Genomic DNA, 18638 nt, shown 5'->3' on the forward strand with positions numbered 1-18638 from the left:
GTATAGAGGTACCTCGACGAGACTTTACCAGTAAGTTTAGCCATTAGCACACTTAGTAAGGTCTAATTTACCTCCTCAAATTTGTGTCCAGGTATTTAGTACTTGTGTGAAATGTTGTAATGCAGCAACTTCATTATTTTTGTCAAATAGGCAATATATAAGGAGTAAATAAGCACAGTTTATGCAGTACCATGTGCTTCTTTTCCCTAATGGGTAACTTTCAGATTTTGATAACCTTCAGTGACTCTTCAAGTTACCAGTTTTTTTACCTTGCTTTCAATTCTACAGAGTGCTTTGGCTCATTCACAGCTACAGTTTTGTGAATGGGCCCAGTGAAGTACAAGGGATCACTTGAGAAATATGTATCTTGCTGAATCAGACTGGTAATAGTTTGTTTGTCCATCTGGAGCCCAAAAATAATTTTCAAAACATACTAGGGAATTTAGCTACAGAGTCTATTGATTAACACTGTATATGTATCTATGTTCCCTAAACTGTTTTGAAAACTGCCCAACTGCTGTTCTTTTTAACCTATTGCCTGAATAAACAGGCAACAATAGGACTTTTGAATGGTAGAAATTCATAGTGATTGTGCTTAATTCCTACATCCCTTTCCTTCTCCTCCTTCGGAATGTGAAGTTCTCATGTTTCATGGGAATTAAAGTAGTTGTCATCTGAAGAACAGAGGGGGGTGATCCCACTCTCCCTGTGTCAGTGTAAGTTATACCAGTTACTGATTTGTAAGTAATGCAGGTGCAGTTCAGGTGTGCCCTTGCACACATGCAGCCTCTGCTATTTCTAAGCTGAGCATCTGCCCACCAAAAGAAATCCCTGGATGTTAGTGGTATTGATTGCGGTGAATTGCACTCTGTTCATGAGGCTTTTTACTTCTTTTAAAGAAGAAAAACTTCCTCTTCACACGTAGTGTAATGTTACTGAATGTGCTAAGGTAGGAAGCAGTCTCCTGACTAGCCACAGGTTGGAAAAGCTGCAGTGTGTTGGGTTTCCTGCAAAGCTAAGCAATCCCAGTCCTTCCCTTTATTTTCTGTTTTGCCCTTCATGATAATCCTCTTCGTGCAAATAAGATTCTTATCCTTCTGTCTGCAAATCGTTTGCTCAGATTTTTATAATTAACTTGGGGTCAACATTTATATAGTCTTACTTTTATGTTTTCTTCCAACCGCGTTGAAAGATTTTTTTAATATATTTTAAAGTGAACCTAGTAATTACTGTTGACAGTACCTAGAAGTTGATTTGACACTCCAGTTAGTGCTTTATTCCTTCTCCGAACATGGCAAGCCCTTAGGAGGGGTGTCGCTTTTCCTCTTCATGCAAGTTTGGGGTCCTGAGACCCTGCTTTTTAGTCCTGTGGCAACTCTGTTTTTTGAAGGAGGACTAGGACTTTGTGCTGAGTATCCTGGCGTGCCTCGCCCTCTGCTTTGTGATACTGATGTGTTTTGTTCCCATTTCTTGCAGGCGTATATGACATTTAGGATTTTGACATCTTGTCTCCACCCGAGAGCTGCTATTTCTGGATACTGAATTTTTCTCAAGTACTGTAGCTCTGTGTTGTTTGAAATGCTTTATTTTTCCTAACAAATTGTAGCAGATGCTTTCTAGAGTGTGAGGCAGGGATTAAGGAGGGCTATAGAGTTGCTTCTGGAGGAATTTGCCATCATTTGCAGTGAAATCCAGCAGTTGATAACATAGTTAAACCTTCTAATATTTTTCCATAAAAACAAAATATCCTTGTGCTTTTACATGGTCTTGTGGACCAGTTTGGCCAGAATCTGATCTCTATTTTGACTTGTATCTTCATAATATATTTCAGAAAGATGTATTTAGTATTGATACATAAAAAAAAAATCTAACAGTGGAAAGATGTGCTTTTGATTCTGCTGAGGCAGGAGATTATTTTCTAACAGTAAAAGATCGTGTAATGAGTCTTCCTTGGAAAACTGTATCAGTGCAGATTGTGTACTTATTGTGGTTGGTGATGTCCTTTCCAATGACAGACTATTCAACTAGATCTCATTACCAATGTTCTCTTGATTAAATCAAATGGAAGTCGATAGCTTTCTTGGGCAGTTCACAAAACTGTGGATTGTAACATTTTTAATACATCTTAAATAAGTGTTTAGCAGTTATAGTCGCTTCAAATCACTGACATAAGAATGACTGGGACTTCTGCGTTCTTTGCCCTGCAACAGGACCTACACGAGTCATTGTCATCCTGTTTGTGCATCCAGCCTGCCAGGCAGGGTAATTATGGATATGGAGGGGCTGCGCTGTGAGTGGAGGGGCTGAAAGCAGCCATACGTAACAGCAAGAACTTACGTCCTACCTAGGAAGCTGCAGTAGTGTCGAGCCATTTGATGCAAGGGTTAAAACAAACAAAAAAATCCCCTACAAATAAAAGTCTACTACTGAATTACTCTCTCTCTGGAGGATGAGTTTCCAAGCAGTTGGACATGACATGGCTTAGCATGATGGGGCACGATGCTGACTGGAGTCTCTAGATGATGTTGTTAGCACCACTGTAGCACTTCACAATAAGAAGTACTTTTTATCCAAGATAATTTTGTTGAATGAGTTTAGCCTCACATCATGTAAGGTAGGACTCAGCAGAGGCACAAGAATTTCTTTGTCATACCTCGATCTCCCCGGAGTGCACCCTTAGGAGCTGTAATCCTGATTATACACTGAATAAGTGTACTAATAAATTGCTGATACAAAACATTGCCTTTGAATCCAATATTTTATATGTGGTGAGTGTAAATACCTACAACTTTTCTCAGTCATTCCCCCTCTACTTTGTGATGTGTCCCTGCACTAACCATGTGTCTGAATAGGATTATTGCACTTTCTGTGGTAGATTAGCTAGTTAACAAGTTCAATTTAAAGTCAGCAGTTTGTTTTACTGTCTGGCAACCCGTACAGGCCAGTTTAAATATGTCGTGTACAGTCTGTGTATGTAATTAATAACAGATTTTAAATTATGAAGAAGGTGAGGGGTCAGCTTCAGTCTTTAATTTGGATCAAATCAACAGCTTGTTAGTTAGGAGTGGTAAGGTATCTGTCTTATAAATGACTGCAGTTTGGGCTCCTTCCTTGACAGCTGCTAGTACTCACATGGGATCCCAGGCCACAGTCTTAGGGCGAAGGAAAAGGGAACCAAAACAGTTAGCCGTGTCTGATTCCCTTCCTTTTTGGTGTTAACAGCATTTTCATTAGCAGTTTGTCTGGATGGTGATCGACTGTCCATTTTGTGTAGAAGAGCTCTGGAGAGCAACATGGTGACTTTAAACCACGTATTCCTGCAATGGATATATATCGGTTGTGTGGATGCTGGCATCGCATCTGTTGGTGTGTAAATTATCTGTGTCAGGATAATGTTATAACGGAGAGAGACTGCAGAGTATGTCTGGTCTACCTGAATGACTTTCTGTCCCTCCTCATTGCTGTGTTAGCATGGTAATCATCACAACATCCACCCCAACCAAATAAACACTGCTGCTGTTACTGCACTGAGAGAAGGTGGAAGAAAACGTGGTGCTGTAATAGCAGCACAAACTGGAGTCACTAAATTGCCAGGGACCTTAGCCGCATCCTTTAAGCATTGCATCTTCTATCTTTGTCGCTTGCTTCCGATATCTGTCCTTCCCTCTGTCTGTCTGAGACCCCTCCTTATGCTGCACTGTGCTTGTGCTGAGCCAAGGCAGCACAAGTCTCAGGCTCGCTCTGGTTCCCTGAGGACCTGGCTGCTCCCTCATCTCCCTCCTTGGAGCACGTGGGTGCAGGTGCTTTGGTCGCAGCCCCTCGGGCAGGCTTCAAACCCTGCACTTAGGAAAGCATCCTGCCAAAACATCACATCCCACAGCTGGAGCCTACGGGAGATAGGATGTAAAGCAGGTCCCACAGCTAGGATCTGGCCCCTGGCTCCCTGCGGCAGTGCAGCCCTGCCTGGTGGGGGTCCGGAGCACCCCCTCCTCTGCTCAAGTTGTTTTAATGCCCTGATTACTGAAGTGGGTAAGTCACCATCTTGCTTGTAATAATTACAGATTTCCTCTGTGATTTTTTCACTCGTCGGTTGCCACAGCAACGGTGCAGTGGCTCAGCCAAAATGCTGTCACAGGGATTTAAATCCAAAGCGGCTCAGCCTTTTCCTGTGCTCTGGCGCACCTTCCCTCTTGCCCCCCGGCACCATGGCAACCTGGCGATGGCATCCCTGCCTCGTCGATGGCACCCTGTGCTCGCTTTCCCTGCGTCCACGGGCCCGAAGGGGTGCTGCTGTTATTTGTGCATATCCGCATCTCTCCCATTCCCCGTCTCAAGCAGTGCGCGGCGGGAGGTGGCGTTAGGATGCGTGCTGGCTGCTGTACTGCCTGCGCCTGTGCACGACCTGAAGGAACTGAGCCGAACCAAGGTTATTTTATGACAGTTGCGTGTCTGGGTGTCACCCTCGGGATATTTGCAAACCAGAGTAAAAGGAAGGGTTTTTATGGACAAAACCTGTTCTTCAGCTTCCACAATTCTTGAAAACTAAGGGGCCATTTCAAATATTAATACAGTCTGGCTCTGCATCTCAGGAATTTGTTTTCAGAAATCTGCCAAGAAGGCATTCAGGTGAACTCAGACTCCCAGGGGTCCAAGCTGACGCGCTACACCCACGTGCCAGAGGTGCTGGAGTAGCAACGGGCAGAGCCAGATGATCTCAGTTTGAGGCGAGTTGGGTATTACTCTCTGCTGGGTTTGGCTGAGCACGGGGTATAGCTTGTGGGAGCTGGTTTCATTAACCTTCATTAACTGGGGCATTCCCTCCAGCTAAGCTGCAGGGTCGCAGCTCGGGGTTTCCTCTGGGTGATGCCTGTCCTTGCTGCCAGCAGTCGTGAGCGGCTGCTGGAGGGAGCTGACAGCAAAGGCATTTCTCACGAATGCAGCCAGCAGCAGCCTACACTAAAGTGAAGGAGAGAGCGGCGTTTTCAACCTGCAAGCTGGCTGCGGGGAGTTTTCATCCAAGTCGTGTAAGTGCCTTTGCCTTGTGCCTGCGTGTGGTAGGGCTTAGCACAGACTCTGGCCGAGCCTGCAAGGGCTGCGCTCCCGTGCTTTCTGCTCAGAGGTGAATGCGTGTCTCTCTGTGTGTGCAGGCATGTGTGATGTTAAAATGTCCCTGTCATGGATATGCACGGTTAGCTGTTCCCCGGTTTGTTTGCTGGACCCCTTGTAAAAGAAATCTCCCGCATGTGTCTGCTTTTCTGTGTTTTCAGCTGAAATGGGGGTCACCTTGAGAAACCAGAGCACTCGCTCCCGTTTAAGACGTTTCCCTTGGTTTGGTCCAGGCTGCCTCCAAGTGAGCTATTTTATGACTTCAGGAACCAGAAGAATAAATTGTGCTTTTACAGTACATTTTATTTGATGATATTTATCTATCTGTTTTCATGACCTCTGAGGAGGCAGTGGTAGGATGCTGAGGAATAAAATCTTACACCTGAATACATCTTATAACTGAATTTCCTTGGAGGAAGCTCTACTTGAGGGTATTTTGCAATTTTTTTTTTTTTTCCCAAAACCGCAGAATGCTTGTGGAGCAACTAATCTGAAAAGCATGGCTGTGTCATAATTTAAGCTGTTTAACCCGTTGAGCGCTGGACTCTTTTGGTGTGGGAAATGTGTGGAAATTAACAGGCATGGTTTGAATATGTTGTTGCCATCTGCATTTAAAATAATGGATTCAAAATATGCAGGCTTGAAGAGAGGTTCTTATGGGTAGCTCACTGGTAAAGTTCACTGAAATATCAAAGTGCAGTTTTTTCAGAAATATTAAGGTATGACAAACTAAAAAAAATTTAAAATTTTTCAGCTAACATTAGTTTAGTTGTGCTTGGTTTTACAACATATATGTATAGTTGTGCCATTCATGTAGGTATTTTTAGCTGTTGATCTGGAACTTGCCCAATTTCTAACAGATGCTTTTTAGACCCCATTTTTTCTTTTCCTGAGACAATGTATTTCTTTCACATGGAAGGTGCAGGCACATCTCATCCCAGCTTAGCTGTACCAATAGTTCTTGAATCAAAAATGAGCTGCTCAAAAGTTTGGTGGGTCACCTGAATCCTAGTGTGCCATAACTGCAACATTCCCACCTGTTCTTATTCATTGGATTATGGACCAGGAGTCTTTTCTTTGTCCAATATTTGTTGGAGAGAGGGAAAACAAAGAGAGACAAGGGCAGAAAGATTTAAAAAAAAAAAAAAAAGAAAAAAAAAACCCAAAGATTTATTCATATCCAACCAACAAACCCTGCTTAGAAGCCATCTAAAGAGAAGAACCTGGACACATGAGTGTAATGAGGCTTCTGACTGTAGATGAGTTTTAAAACTCGATGGAAGGTCTGAAGGTTTCTGTTCTAGCTTCACTGCTGGTTCAGCTCTGACCTAACTGTTGGTCTCATTAGGCAGGTGGGTATTGCCATGTCATGACAGATACTGTACAGTACTTTCAAGCTATAGACATGAGGTTTTTGTCTCGTGCATTGCGTCTTGCTTTGGTTTTTTGCTGCAGTTTTCAGAACAGACTGACTTGAATGCCAGCTGAATGTGGAGCGAGAGAAGGTAGCTGTGCAAAAAAACAGTTTATTAGGGAAGACTTATACTGTTATGTGCAATATTTACTGTTTTGTCAAGACTTGAAAGACAAAACCAGTCTCCCCATTTCTGTTCCCTACAGTAGTGGGAGTGTTTGATCCTGTTGGTGTCAATAAATAAATAAGCAACCATGAATAACAGACACTTGAGCTTTCCTTGTAACTATGACAACTGTGTCCTTGACAACTTAAGTACAATCATGGAGTTTCCAATTACATCCTGTTCTAGACAAAAGCTGTTAAGGTTATTAGAGGAATAAACAGCAAAAGCAACTGTCAGCTTGTGAAGTGTTTTCTGGCAAAAGCCATTTTGGTGGTAGATAGATGTTTCCATTTGCAGATAGCTGTCGCTTGTTTTGTTGTCAGCGTTGCTCGGTGGGAAACGCCTTGGTGAGCTGCGCTCTCCAAGGACAAACCTGCCGTTCATGGGTGAGAGTCACTCTTTGCCCTGACTTTTTTGGCTGCTGCCTGTGAAATTGCGCCAGATAAGTGTTGAGCTTCAAAGTGCTCAGGGGTCTCTTTTCTGATGTGTGGGTTGTCCCGTAGACCCAGCAGACCTCTTCCACAGAGCGTCTCAGTCCCTGTAGTGATCCTGATACGTGGCCTTGGTGTTGTGGGGTGCTTGTAACCACCTTTGCTTTTGAAGTACGAGGCTGTGGCCTTTGGTTGACCAAGTTGGGTGAGGAGCAGCTTGTTTCTCTTTTCTGTGCCGTCTCGTGAGGATGGTGCTAGGTACTGTTCTAACTGAAGTGGAGGGTTTTAGCTCTGTTTTGTGCTGGCTTTATATAGCTGCTGGATGGAAAATCTAATGCCGGCCTTATATGAACACTCGATTTAAATTTTCTTGCAACTACCTCTAACAGGACTTTCCTATTCCCGTGATGATTTGAGATAGCCTTAGTCTAGCTAGCCCTAGAAATTCTTGGTGTTACTCTAACAAACTTATCTTGCAAATGCTGTTGTAAGCTAATTCAAATTTTTTTCAGAACTATACTTTGAAAAAACACCTGTTGAAGTAAAAGGACCTGTTGTATTTCATTGTGTGCACTCAGGCTTTCATAACTACATAGTCTATATTGAACTCTTAACTCTGCTTCTGGGACCAAGTGAATTGCAGTAAAATACATCAACATGCTGGCAGGCTTCTTTATTTATTTACTTTGTTGTTTACTACATTTAAGTGGCTAAAGCAGTAAGTCAAGATTTCTAATGTCACCCTGCGCTCTGTCAATAACAACTGGTTAAGTCATTCATTTTTTTCCTGCTTTGATCTATTGGATGTGCACATGCCCTGTCGCCCCAAGGGAGGGTGGGGTGGTGCTTAATGATTGCAGTGCATGTTCAAACAGCGAGTGCTGTTGACGCATTGAATCTTTTTACGTAGATACCAGGATGCCGTTAGGTTGCCCCGTTCTTCCTCAAACGCAGGCTAAGGAAGGACATGAGTATGTTTAATGGATGACAGACTCAACTGTCTTCCATCTCACCCATACTTAATACTTCTTTGTGAAATTGCAGGGATATTCCAGGCTCTGGGATCTCCTTGAGCTGTTTTTAGAAGTAAAACGCTTGAGCTGCATGACCTAAGTCATGAAAGATGCTTGTTCATGAACACTGCAAACCAGGAGACTTGCCCCCCTTTAAAAATCCAAGGCTGTTTGTTATTATTTTTTTAAGATAGGGCCCTTCAACTCTCTGTTTTGTGGGCCCCAGACACAGAACACTATCTGCCAGAAGTTGGTGAAAAAGTTGGTGAAAACAATAAAAAATGAGTAACAAGGGATTTTCAGGAGTTTATGGGGTGCAGAATGTCGAAGGACTAGTTAAGATTTTTCCTTCTAACTTGTCACGCTGTTGCAGAGTAAGATGGTAAGGCTTGGGCAGCATGAATGAGGCTTGAAAGCTTGTCCCTGCTCAGCTCAGAAGCTGCAGTCCCATCCAGCTCTGGTTTTGGCAGCCTTTCTGTCTTTTCCCTCTTTCAGAACTGCTTATCTCATCTCTGACTTACTATACGGTAGTCACTGCTTATGTGATGGGGTCTGTGACTCCCTCTTCTTAGTGCACATGTCCTGGCCCCGTTAGCCAAACTCTTCCAGCTTGCCTCTGATATATTCCAGTCTGATTCTCTTCCAGAAAAGCTGTTTGAAGAGCCCTGATGTGCAGGTATGGGAGCATTGTGGAGGTTAGAAAGGAGAAACAAGAGCTCATGGAAGATAAACAACACAAAAAAATGAACTGCTAACACTTTGTCATGTTGTGGGGCTTTGTAACAGTAGTTGGACTCACTGTCCTGTGAAGCCGAGGAAGTTAACTTTTAATTCCAAAAGAAAGTCAGCTTTGCAGTGTTTTCCCACTTCCAGCACGGCTACCTGAGTACTGCCAGTCTTTTCAACATTGTTCTTTTGGTTTAGTCACAGGAACCATAGCTGACTCGGCCTCTCAGTTTGCAGTTTCTTCCACTGTTAAAAAACAGATGCAGAAAATGCAGTGTCAAAGCATGCTGAGCTGTGAACTGAAGAGCCTTCTCGCTGCTTTGAAAAACACCCTCTTTCCAAACTGTCTACACCAGCTCGCCTCCAGGATGCCAGGGCAGGCTGGGGGTGTGGAAAGGGTGGTTTGGCTTTCAGGCTTAATGCTGGTGCTGCCTGTGGGCTCCTGACAGAGAGGGGAAGAGTCGCCACCGTCTGCGAGGTGGCAGAGCTTCAGGACCTTGGGCTGCTGCCCCTGCGCCCACCAGCAGACCCTGCGCAGCTCGCAAAGCGAATAAGCCTTGCGCTGTTTTCACATTGAGGTGGATCCAAGCAAACAGGAGTAAAAGATAGTTTGAGATGTTTTAAATTTCACAACAATTAACACATAGCATGACGATACCCTCGCTGCTGTGTGTCATAGAAAAGTCAAGTGAAGGAAAACAGCAAAGGAGGAATTAATTTGCCTTTACCTCCCTGCTCCCCTGCCCCCTCAAATATGTATTGTGAAGACTTGTGGAGTAATTGCAGTGTGCAGCTTGTGCTGCTGTTTCTAAACCACTTAATTGTTCCAGTTAAATGGGTTTGGAGCAGCTGAGGGACAGATGAATGTGCCCCCATGAATTTAAAACAGGCTTCTGTGTCTTTGGCATGAGTTGCAAGAAAGAGATGCAAATCTGCGGCGCTGACTTCTCATCCGTGTCTTGCAGTGTCTCTGTTTCACCTCTTACCTTTGCATCTGTCCCGAGGATGCTTTCAGAGGCAGGTTTTTGCAAGCTGCAGTCTGAAATGCAGATGTCATGCTGCATTAGCTTCTCTGCTAGCAAGTGAGAATGTTGTATGAACTCCTAGTTTGTATATTTTCGCTCTCATATCTGGATCAAGCCCCCCTGAATGTTGGGATCTCTCTTTTTTTTTATTTTTTCAGGGGTTGTCCCTAAGAAACGTGATTTTGTTAGCTCACAGAAACAATGCATCTTTATATGTTCACAATAGGCTACTGCTGCTGAATGACTGTTGTCATTCCTAGTAACTAATTTTGCCTGTCAGAAATAATCACTCAGTACAGAATTTTAAGAGCCGCTGTTGATGTTAACTAGGCTCTTATACATCCAATTTCACATTGTGTGCATTTAAAAAATCCACATATCCTTATATTTCATGTGCTCAATAAACTGTACTGAGATTCCTCTTAGAAAATAATTTTTCTTACTAAAAGAACGTGACTGTGACTTAAACTGTATTTGCCAATGCATGTGTTTACATAATGCAAAATTACATACAAAGATATATGCAAATACAGCTGTTTTGTACAATTATCTGTAACACTGGCCTTCGCCAGCTCAGTTGCCATCAGAGGAACAATATTTAGAGAAGACTTTTATGAATCTCTTTTTCTGGAAAAGCCTCACTTCTCTGAGGTCTAAGGTAGCTAGCATTTAATCACAAATCCAATCCAAACACTGTCCTTCACATCCCCTTTACAGTCTGATATCTGAAATTGGTGGATGTATTTTGCCTAGGTTTTAAGGAATCTGAAACTGTAGGCAGTTGCTCCGAAGCAGCAGTGGTGATGGAGCGTGGCTTTGCTGCGGTTTTGACGTGTGCACGAGAGCCGATTTCTGCTGGCTTGCAAACTGTGCCGCTGCTGCTTGCAGTGCTAGAACAAGCTAGGCCTGTGGGAATTGATCAAGAGATGGATTATGGAGGCAAAATTCAATTGGTTATTATGATAACCAAATAACATGTGCTTAGACAAGTATACCAATCACATCAGCTGACCTCCTGTGAGAATTCGTGTGCATAATGGAGATGGAAAAGAAGTTGATTTTAGTTATACTCAAATGTGAAATTACATGATTTATTCTGACTCTGGACTAGAAAATGGTAAAACTTTTTATATAACAACTGTCAAGGAAAATTATGGCTGAGCTACTTTATTTTTAAACCTCTTGCAACAATTTTTTTCTACGAGTATTTCAGAAAGCCAATACCATTTCCAAATACGTTTTGAGCCTTTTATGAATATTGCATTTTAACCATTAAAGGACTTAAGATAAACAGTAAATATAAGTAAAAAATAATATAACATTCTGGGAGAAAAGACGTAGGAATGGTTCACCTAGGGAAGGAAGAGTAGGTACCACTGCAGGGAAACCTGGACACTGGTGGGTATGACCATGTAACGTGACTTGAAGGTATGTTTGATTTGTATGTGAAGAGGCATCTCATCATTGTGCGGAAGGTAGACTAGTCAGTTTGTAGCAAAACGCCCACAGGAGATGACTGAAGGGGACTAGAACGACAAAGCAAACCTCGGTGGGTTGTTTTAGCCTTCCGTCCTAGGTACGTTTGTGCCGCACCCTTTGTTAGGTCCTGCAAAGCTGCGTTCACGTTAGCTTTTAACAGGCTCCTAGAGACTTTTAAAAAGAAATACTTTGCAGAGGAAACTTAAGGAGGGAACTGTAGATTGCAGAAGTACAGACCAGATAAATAGCTCTGAGCAGAGGACATCAATCAAGGTGGTTAATCATTGTGAGAGGTGCTGGGCTGATTCACCCTTTAACAGCTTTTTTCCACAGTGGTAGTCTCACTGACTTAGACTCGCATTTGTTTTTTCCTAGAGGATGGTCATGAGATAAGAAATTTATGGTATTGGGATATTTCTTTACACATCGATTATGCAGAAGTTAGCACAACTGAAGAAAGAAGCTGAGAGTGAAAAATTAATGAATGAATTAAATTAATCGTCTTATAAGTGAATTTACTCTTTTCTCAAAAAAATTAACTACTTCCCTCTACATGTCTGACCCAAAACCTTACAAAGCTAATCTAGCTTTTTCCAGCGTGCGCATGAATGTTGTGCAAGTGTTTGCTCACCTTGGCAGGTTTCAAAATACCTTGAATTTTAAATTGAACTCAGAGCAAACTAAGTGAAACCAAGTGCTGCGTCAATTGTCTGGGAAGGCACGGGGAGTTTTCTTTGTACCTGAGTATTAATAGGTCCGTGAATTAATAGATCTGTGTAGGCAAGGAGTTTTTTGTTTTTCTGCCAATTTTGAAAAAGCTCAAGCATGAAGGAAAGCAAATGGTATCTTGCCTAAAGACAACACAGAAATTAAGTTTCTGATACATTAGTGTTGGGTAAGAGATACTTCCTATCGTGGTAGCAATAGATCAACTGCTTCCCTGCATGTAGTCATCAACATGTGTTCGCATGTTTTATTGGTGGCATAGAAATGATGTAAGCAGAAAGCTATGATCTCTTTCTGCTGGAAGATCAGCTCCATTCTCGGAACATATTTGTTAAATAGAGTTCTTCCCAGGAGGTTTACAGGTAATAGTGACATTTCATTGGGACTGCAAGCCTCGGTCCATTGCTTCTAGATGGTCTACACCCACTGGGGGTGGAGGGACATCCAGTGAAGTGAAAAATGCCAGCTTGGTCTCTGTACAGCCAAAAAAGGCTTCTAATGTCCTGCAAAGAACACAGGGTACCACACTCCTAAGTGTAAAGTTTGAATTTAACCTGTACCCTGGATAATAATTCAATGACCTGTTTTATCTACTTATGACTTCCAGCCAGGCTTTCTGCACAGGTGATCCAGAGTGAAAAAGGAGTCATATTATTGTCCATGCTACTTGACTTTACAAGGTCATTTATATTTAACTAGCCGAAGTGGAATCACAGAACAGTTGAGGTTGGAAGGGAACTCTGGAGGTCATCTGGTCCAACCCTCTACTCAAGCAGCATCACCTAAAGCAGGCTGCTCAGGACCATGTCCAGTTGCGTTTTGAGTATCTCCAAGCATGGTGACTCCACTCTCTCTCTGGGCGACCTGTCCAGGGTTTTTCTATGTTTAGATGGAGCTTACTGTATTTCAGTTTGTGCCCATTGCCTCTTACCCAGTCACTGGACACCACTGAGAAGACCCTGGCTCCTTCTTTACTCCCTCCCATCAGGTATTTATTACACATTGATGGGATGCAACCTGAGCCTTCTTCAGGGTGAACAATTCCAGCTCTCGCAGTCTCGCTTCATAGAGATGTGATTAATAGGTAGAAACTGTTTTTTCAGAGGATTGATTTTCTTTTATCTGCTGTCTTTTTGTATTAGATGAGATTTTTCCCATAAACTTAGGTCAAATCAAAATAACAGATTGGCTTGAGAGGCTGCCTGGAAACAATTTTTTAAAAGTTCAACGTAGTCCGCATACATAGAGAAAGTAGAGAAGAAGAGCAAGGGAAAACAGATAATGATCTTTACCCCCTGGCCCCGCTAAAGCTGAGAGATACAGATTTAGCCTAGAAGTCATTTGCCTTAACAAGACCTAACATCAGGCTTGGGTCTCAATCCTGAGACGGCTCTGAACATCAGCTGTAATCCATCTAAGCATGCTTTGAGTTTCTTTGGGTTGAAATGAGTGACAGGGGAAATTGAAATGAATGGCACAGTAATAGTGGCTGCAGCCACAGGGACATGAATAACTGTTTGCTTTTCTTTTTTTCAGAACGTTAGCCAGAAAGAAATCTCTCAAGATTGAGTTTTTTGAGTAAAGAAAAGATAAAATGGCATCAATGTTGCTTAGTCGACAGCTGACCTGTTGCCTGCAGCAAAGCTCCAGGCTGCTTATATTTGGTAAGTGTTTCTTTTATATTTTCTTGGTTTGTATTTGTTAAGTGTTCACTTCGTGCTCATGGAGAAAATTCCAGTGTGAACATTGCTGGGGTTTGTCTGGTGGTGTTGAATCTTTCAAAACTTGAAGAATACGATATTCTGCATCTTAGATAATGATGCAGTTGTAGTCCAAAAGTGGCCCACAAAGGTGCTGTGGTTTTTTGTTGTGGGTTTGATTTTTTTTTTTATTATTCTGCAAATGAGAAGTCATTTAGTTAATAATTAGTGCTGTGAACATGCTAACTGAAATGAAGTTCCTCAGCCCTTGGAACTCCGCTCTTACAGAGCTACTTTCTGATGCTATGTGGTGCAGAGATGAAACAACCATCCATCAAAATCAGCCTTTTTTGTCTTTGTGCTATGTAGTGTGACCCTGCCCATCTTCCCTTGTGGGGAGGTTTTGTGTGACTGACATGAAGAGGTGGCCCTCCCTGGGGATGTGTGTTTCTGCCTGTAGTTAGCTCTAGTGTGAAATAAAAACCTACCACACAGCATCAAGCTACTTTCTCGTAAGTGCATAACAACGAGTTCTTGCTTGGCCCCAGCTTGTAATTTAGCATGCGTATGTGTATATTAAGCCTGCAATCTCTGTGAAATAGATACAAAAACTAAATTTCTGTTGGCTGCTTTGGACAAAGCAGTGTAGACTGTAAGATCTAGCATCCATTTCATGTGCTCTTATACTGAATGCAGTATGGCTGAATGGCTGTTTCTGTGACCGAGTAAATATTTAATGTTTCTTCTCTCCTCCAGCCCTTCTTCTGCAGTGCCACTGTGCTCCTTCTGCCACTGCCAGGCAAACACAGAACCCTTCCATTTGCTCAGAAACTTAAACACGATTGATTTCCTTTTAAATAGTACACTTTGGGGAGCAACTGACCTTTGGCTTAAAGAACACAAAGTCTGGTCTTGTAACTATTGGAAAAGTATTAGGTCAGTGTTTCAGTACAGGATGCGCTTCTATTTATAGGAGTGACGCACTGATTATTTGCGCTGTGCAAGAGCAGTGATCGTTTGGTCGATTAGTGAACAACGGAAAGTGCTTGCAGCAACCAGGCCTTCGTTAATTGTCAGTCCTTTGAGCTAATCTGTCATCTCAGTATCACTTAATGCTTCCTGTCCCTGCCAGTGTCTTGCACGCTTCTATGCTGCTTCCCAACCACAAAGACAAATATATTGCAGTTGTGCAAAATACTTGAGGTCACTGGAGGGCAGATGCGCTAACTCACTCTTCCTTTCTCAGCATTGCAATGAGGGGGTGTAGATCTTCAATAAGAAAAGAAAGCATCTCCGGGCTCCATTAATCCATCCTTGCTTTCAGGAAACTTGGAAGTGGGAAAGCCTGCTAAAATATTGAAGCAAAGAATAGAGGGCCTTGGCTGCGGGTTGTATAACAGACCTGTGGCCTTTGGGACTGAATGCTTTGTGTGTGTGTCCAGAGATTAGAAAAGGTGGAGCAAGAGGAGAACGCCTCACCAGAAGGAACTGTATCCTGGCAGTTTTTTAGCCTGCAACATTCCTGGCTGACAGAATAGTCAGGAGGCTTTGATGCTTATAGTAAAAATCAGAGCTTCAGGCCATTTTTCTGGTGAGCCCCAGCCAAGGTTGCAGTGCCGCTGGTCTCTGCTGGCTTTTAGGGAAGTGCTGAGGGCAACGTCCAGGAGCTCTCTGCTCCTGAGTGCTCTCCTCCAAGGTGTTTTTGAGCACTCAAGTTCAGAGCTTTACAGACTGAAAAAGACTTGTACATTACTCCCACAAAAATCCTGCAGTGACATTTGGTCTGATTTTTTTTCTGTGGATACTAAAATGACAGGGTTTGCAAAGGGGAGATGGAGGTGGAGAGAAAGAGAGAATAGATTGCCTCTTGGTAGAAGTTTCTACATCTGTGGGCTGTCATGTTTCAGTTGTGTGTGTGCATTAAGCGCAATAATCTTGGTCAGCTTGAATCTGTGATAAATTTATTTACAGAAAGATATTTTTTCATCCTTGATTATTTCTGATTTTTAAAGCAAACGTGAGAGCCAGCATTGTGCTGACTCTGGGCATGAAGTAAACTGATTGCTGACAAAAAAGGGGCATGTGAAAAGGCAGGATGTTGGCAAGTTTGCATTCACTGCAGCAAAGAATTACATGCACATTCACTGTTGTAAAACATGTGGAAACAAGGATAACTAAGCTTCATATTAATAAAAATATTTCTAGGAACCTTTTCTCTAGTTGTATGTGGGGGATAGTGTTTAATTCTAATTAAGATGGACTTCAAGCCCTCAATCTTTTAAGGAACATGGGAGAAGAGGTAAGCATCTGGTTGGAGAATCTTTTTTACTTAGCCATTGCTTATAGTGTTCTCATTACTAGCACAGTGCTAGCCCATGGCAAGCTAACTAGACAGGGAAAATGAAAATCATTTAAGTTGATCAAAATGCAAAAGCTAAGCAAAAGATATGAAAGTAATATGTAACTTAATTCTTGCCCAAAAATGTGAAGCCTGTAAATATTTGGAGTCCTTACGCCTTCCTTAAAAATAAGCCTTAATCAGGTATGTTTTTATTTTCCTTATGTATTTGATCTATTTGATAGTTTGGCCTCAAAGATAAAGTTCACTAGAATTTGAAGGATGGCAGAAGAATGACAAGACTGAGTAGCTAGCCTAATCTTTTTTTAAGAGAGTCCTGCATAGTGCTGTCAGTACGGTAACAGCCAGGCAAATCCAGGAGAGGCGGCTGATGTTGGAGAAATGACAACATGCCTCCGTGCTACGTCTTACCTGAATTGAGTTCTATTGCTACTGTCAGCCCAGTGTGCTGCAAGGTGATCACAACTGAGAGTCTGAATGTAAATGCTTACTCCGCTTTGTGCCAGCTCTGGTTTTATCAGCTGTGCTGCTGTAGTAGGAAAGCTATCCCGTTTCCATGCTTTGGAGGCAGATGAAGATGCAGTCGGTTGTTAGCTGGTAGGGTAGTACCATAATTATGAGGACAGGCTGGGACTCCAAAGATCTAGGTTCAGTTTCCTACTGATTACCCCAAGGGGTTGAATTCGTCTTTGAATCTTGAACTGGAAAGCATGCCAAAAGGTCAGTCTTCTGCCTTAAGGTAACATCAATTTGCATTAGTGCATGCCCATGCTTTTCTAGGATGCTGACCTGTTCTTAAAGGCCCCCAGCAGTGTGGCTCCTGCAGCCTCCCCAGGCAATCTGCTGTATTGCTGAACTGACTTTACCTTTAAAACTTTTTTCTAATATTTAACCTAAGTTTCAAAACAGGAAAAAAATTAAATTCTTACTATTTGTCCTGCCCTCAAAGGACCTGGAAGCTGGAATGTTTATTTTTTATTTGCAGCAGCCTTTTACGTATTTGAAACCTATTACCTCCCCCAAGACCTCATTTTTTTTTCTCAGCTGGTCTAAATACTGTTTCAGTCTCTCCTCGTAGGTCCAGTTTTATTGTTTTATTCCTCCAGATTCTCTGCACTTTTATTGCAGTGCCCTAAATGAACTAACTCTGGTTGAGGCTGTACCTCACCCATCTCAGTCTGTTTCCTATCTCTCTACAGAGGATAATAATGTTTTATCTCGCAGGTGTGCTGCAGTAAACTCTGAGAGATGTTTATTAATTATTGACTTGTCCCCATCACAGTTACCGGAAAGATGTTGGAAAGCCATGAGAGATTTATTCCCAGTCCTACTTTTGTCTCCAGTATTAATCCTTGCTAAGACTTTTTACTTTTTCTACTCAGTTTGTACGTTAGGAGCTTCCCTAGGAAATCAGAGGGAACAACCTGGATATGTGTGAGGGATGTGTGGGAGAAGCAAGGATCAATTCCCTTCACTGGATTGTAGAGAACACGGACTTGACATCAGCTTGATGCCCTGGGAACTGGCTGTTGATGACTCTGGAGTGCAGCCTCTCCCACTGGACTGAGGAACCTTTACTTTTCTGTCTGATCAAACGTTCCCACAAAAAGCTGAAATGTATAAAAATGTCCATGTAAAAACCTGTTGTTGGAAGGAGGGTCTGCTACAAGGCTAAGTTTGGACTTCAGTTTCTTGGGTGAATGTAAGGCCTTTGATGTTCCTATCTAATTTTCTTGCTCTTTCTGTGCCACAAAGGGTGGCTGTGGCAGTGCTGGCTGTGTTTTCCCACCTGGGCGTTCCTGGTAGCTGTTCATCTGTAGAGCTGTCCTGAAGAGCCCTCATAGCCGTTACTCTGCCCTGTTTTGCTGCAAATGAGGAAGGATGTTATGACTGATTCAGATCACAAGATCTACAAGAAAACTAGCGGTTGGATGCTCCTTTAACTCTGCTGAAGAGTTGATTTGGGATTATGCTGTGATGGGGAGGGGGAACTATTCTTACTCTTTCTTACGGGAGCTTCCACTTCTGTACGGCCTGTTTGGTATCGGATTTTTTCTTCGTCTTTGGAGAATCCTGTTCCGATAAAATCTCCAGTGTGTATGTGGGAGTATTGAAACACAGAAAATCTCATGTGGAACAGCTTCTGATCTTACAGCACTCTGTAAATAGCAATCTCAGTTTTCACAATATTATGCAATAGCGATGTTCGTTTTCCAAACACCTCTAGCTAGCCTGGCCTTTTGCCATTCCGTTTCAAGATCTGTTAGTAACAGATTCTACTTGTAGCACCTAAAAGAGGACTCGGGGGAAATCGCAGTCCTCCTACTTTTGGCTGTCAGGGCCTCCACGCTCTAAAAATTCTGTCTGGAAGGTGGTTTGATAGGCACCGTGGAGTGGAAGTTACAGGCATGCATGGGAGATTGCCTTTCTGCACTTGCACAGGGCAGCGGTGCTATGGCACAGGTAATGTGCCTCCTTGGGGAACGGGGAGCT

The 18638-nt window shown here is 42.7% G+C and overlaps 1 protein-coding gene across 1 annotated transcript in view; it reads left to right on the forward strand.

Moving 5' to 3' along the window:
- Positions 1-4950: 4950 nt before the first annotated feature.
- ABAT (4-aminobutyrate aminotransferase) overlaps positions 4951-18638 on the forward strand; it is a 45778-nt gene continuing 32090 nt past the window's right edge. The window contains exons 1-2 of the mRNA XM_009324724.1: positions 4951-5024; positions 13623-13750. Of these exons, the coding sequence (XP_009322999.1) occupies positions 13681-13750 (70 nt within the window). The 5' untranslated portion in view covers positions 4951-5024; positions 13623-13680. The remainder of the gene's footprint in view (positions 5025-13622; positions 13751-18638) is intronic.

This window comes from Pygoscelis adeliae, unplaced genomic scaffold, assembly GCF_000699105.1.
Source record: "Pygoscelis adeliae isolate BGI_AS28 unplaced genomic scaffold, ASM69910v1 Scaffold85, whole genome shotgun sequence".
In the NCBI taxonomy this organism is placed as follows: Eukaryota; Metazoa; Chordata; class Aves; order Sphenisciformes; family Spheniscidae; genus Pygoscelis; species Pygoscelis adeliae.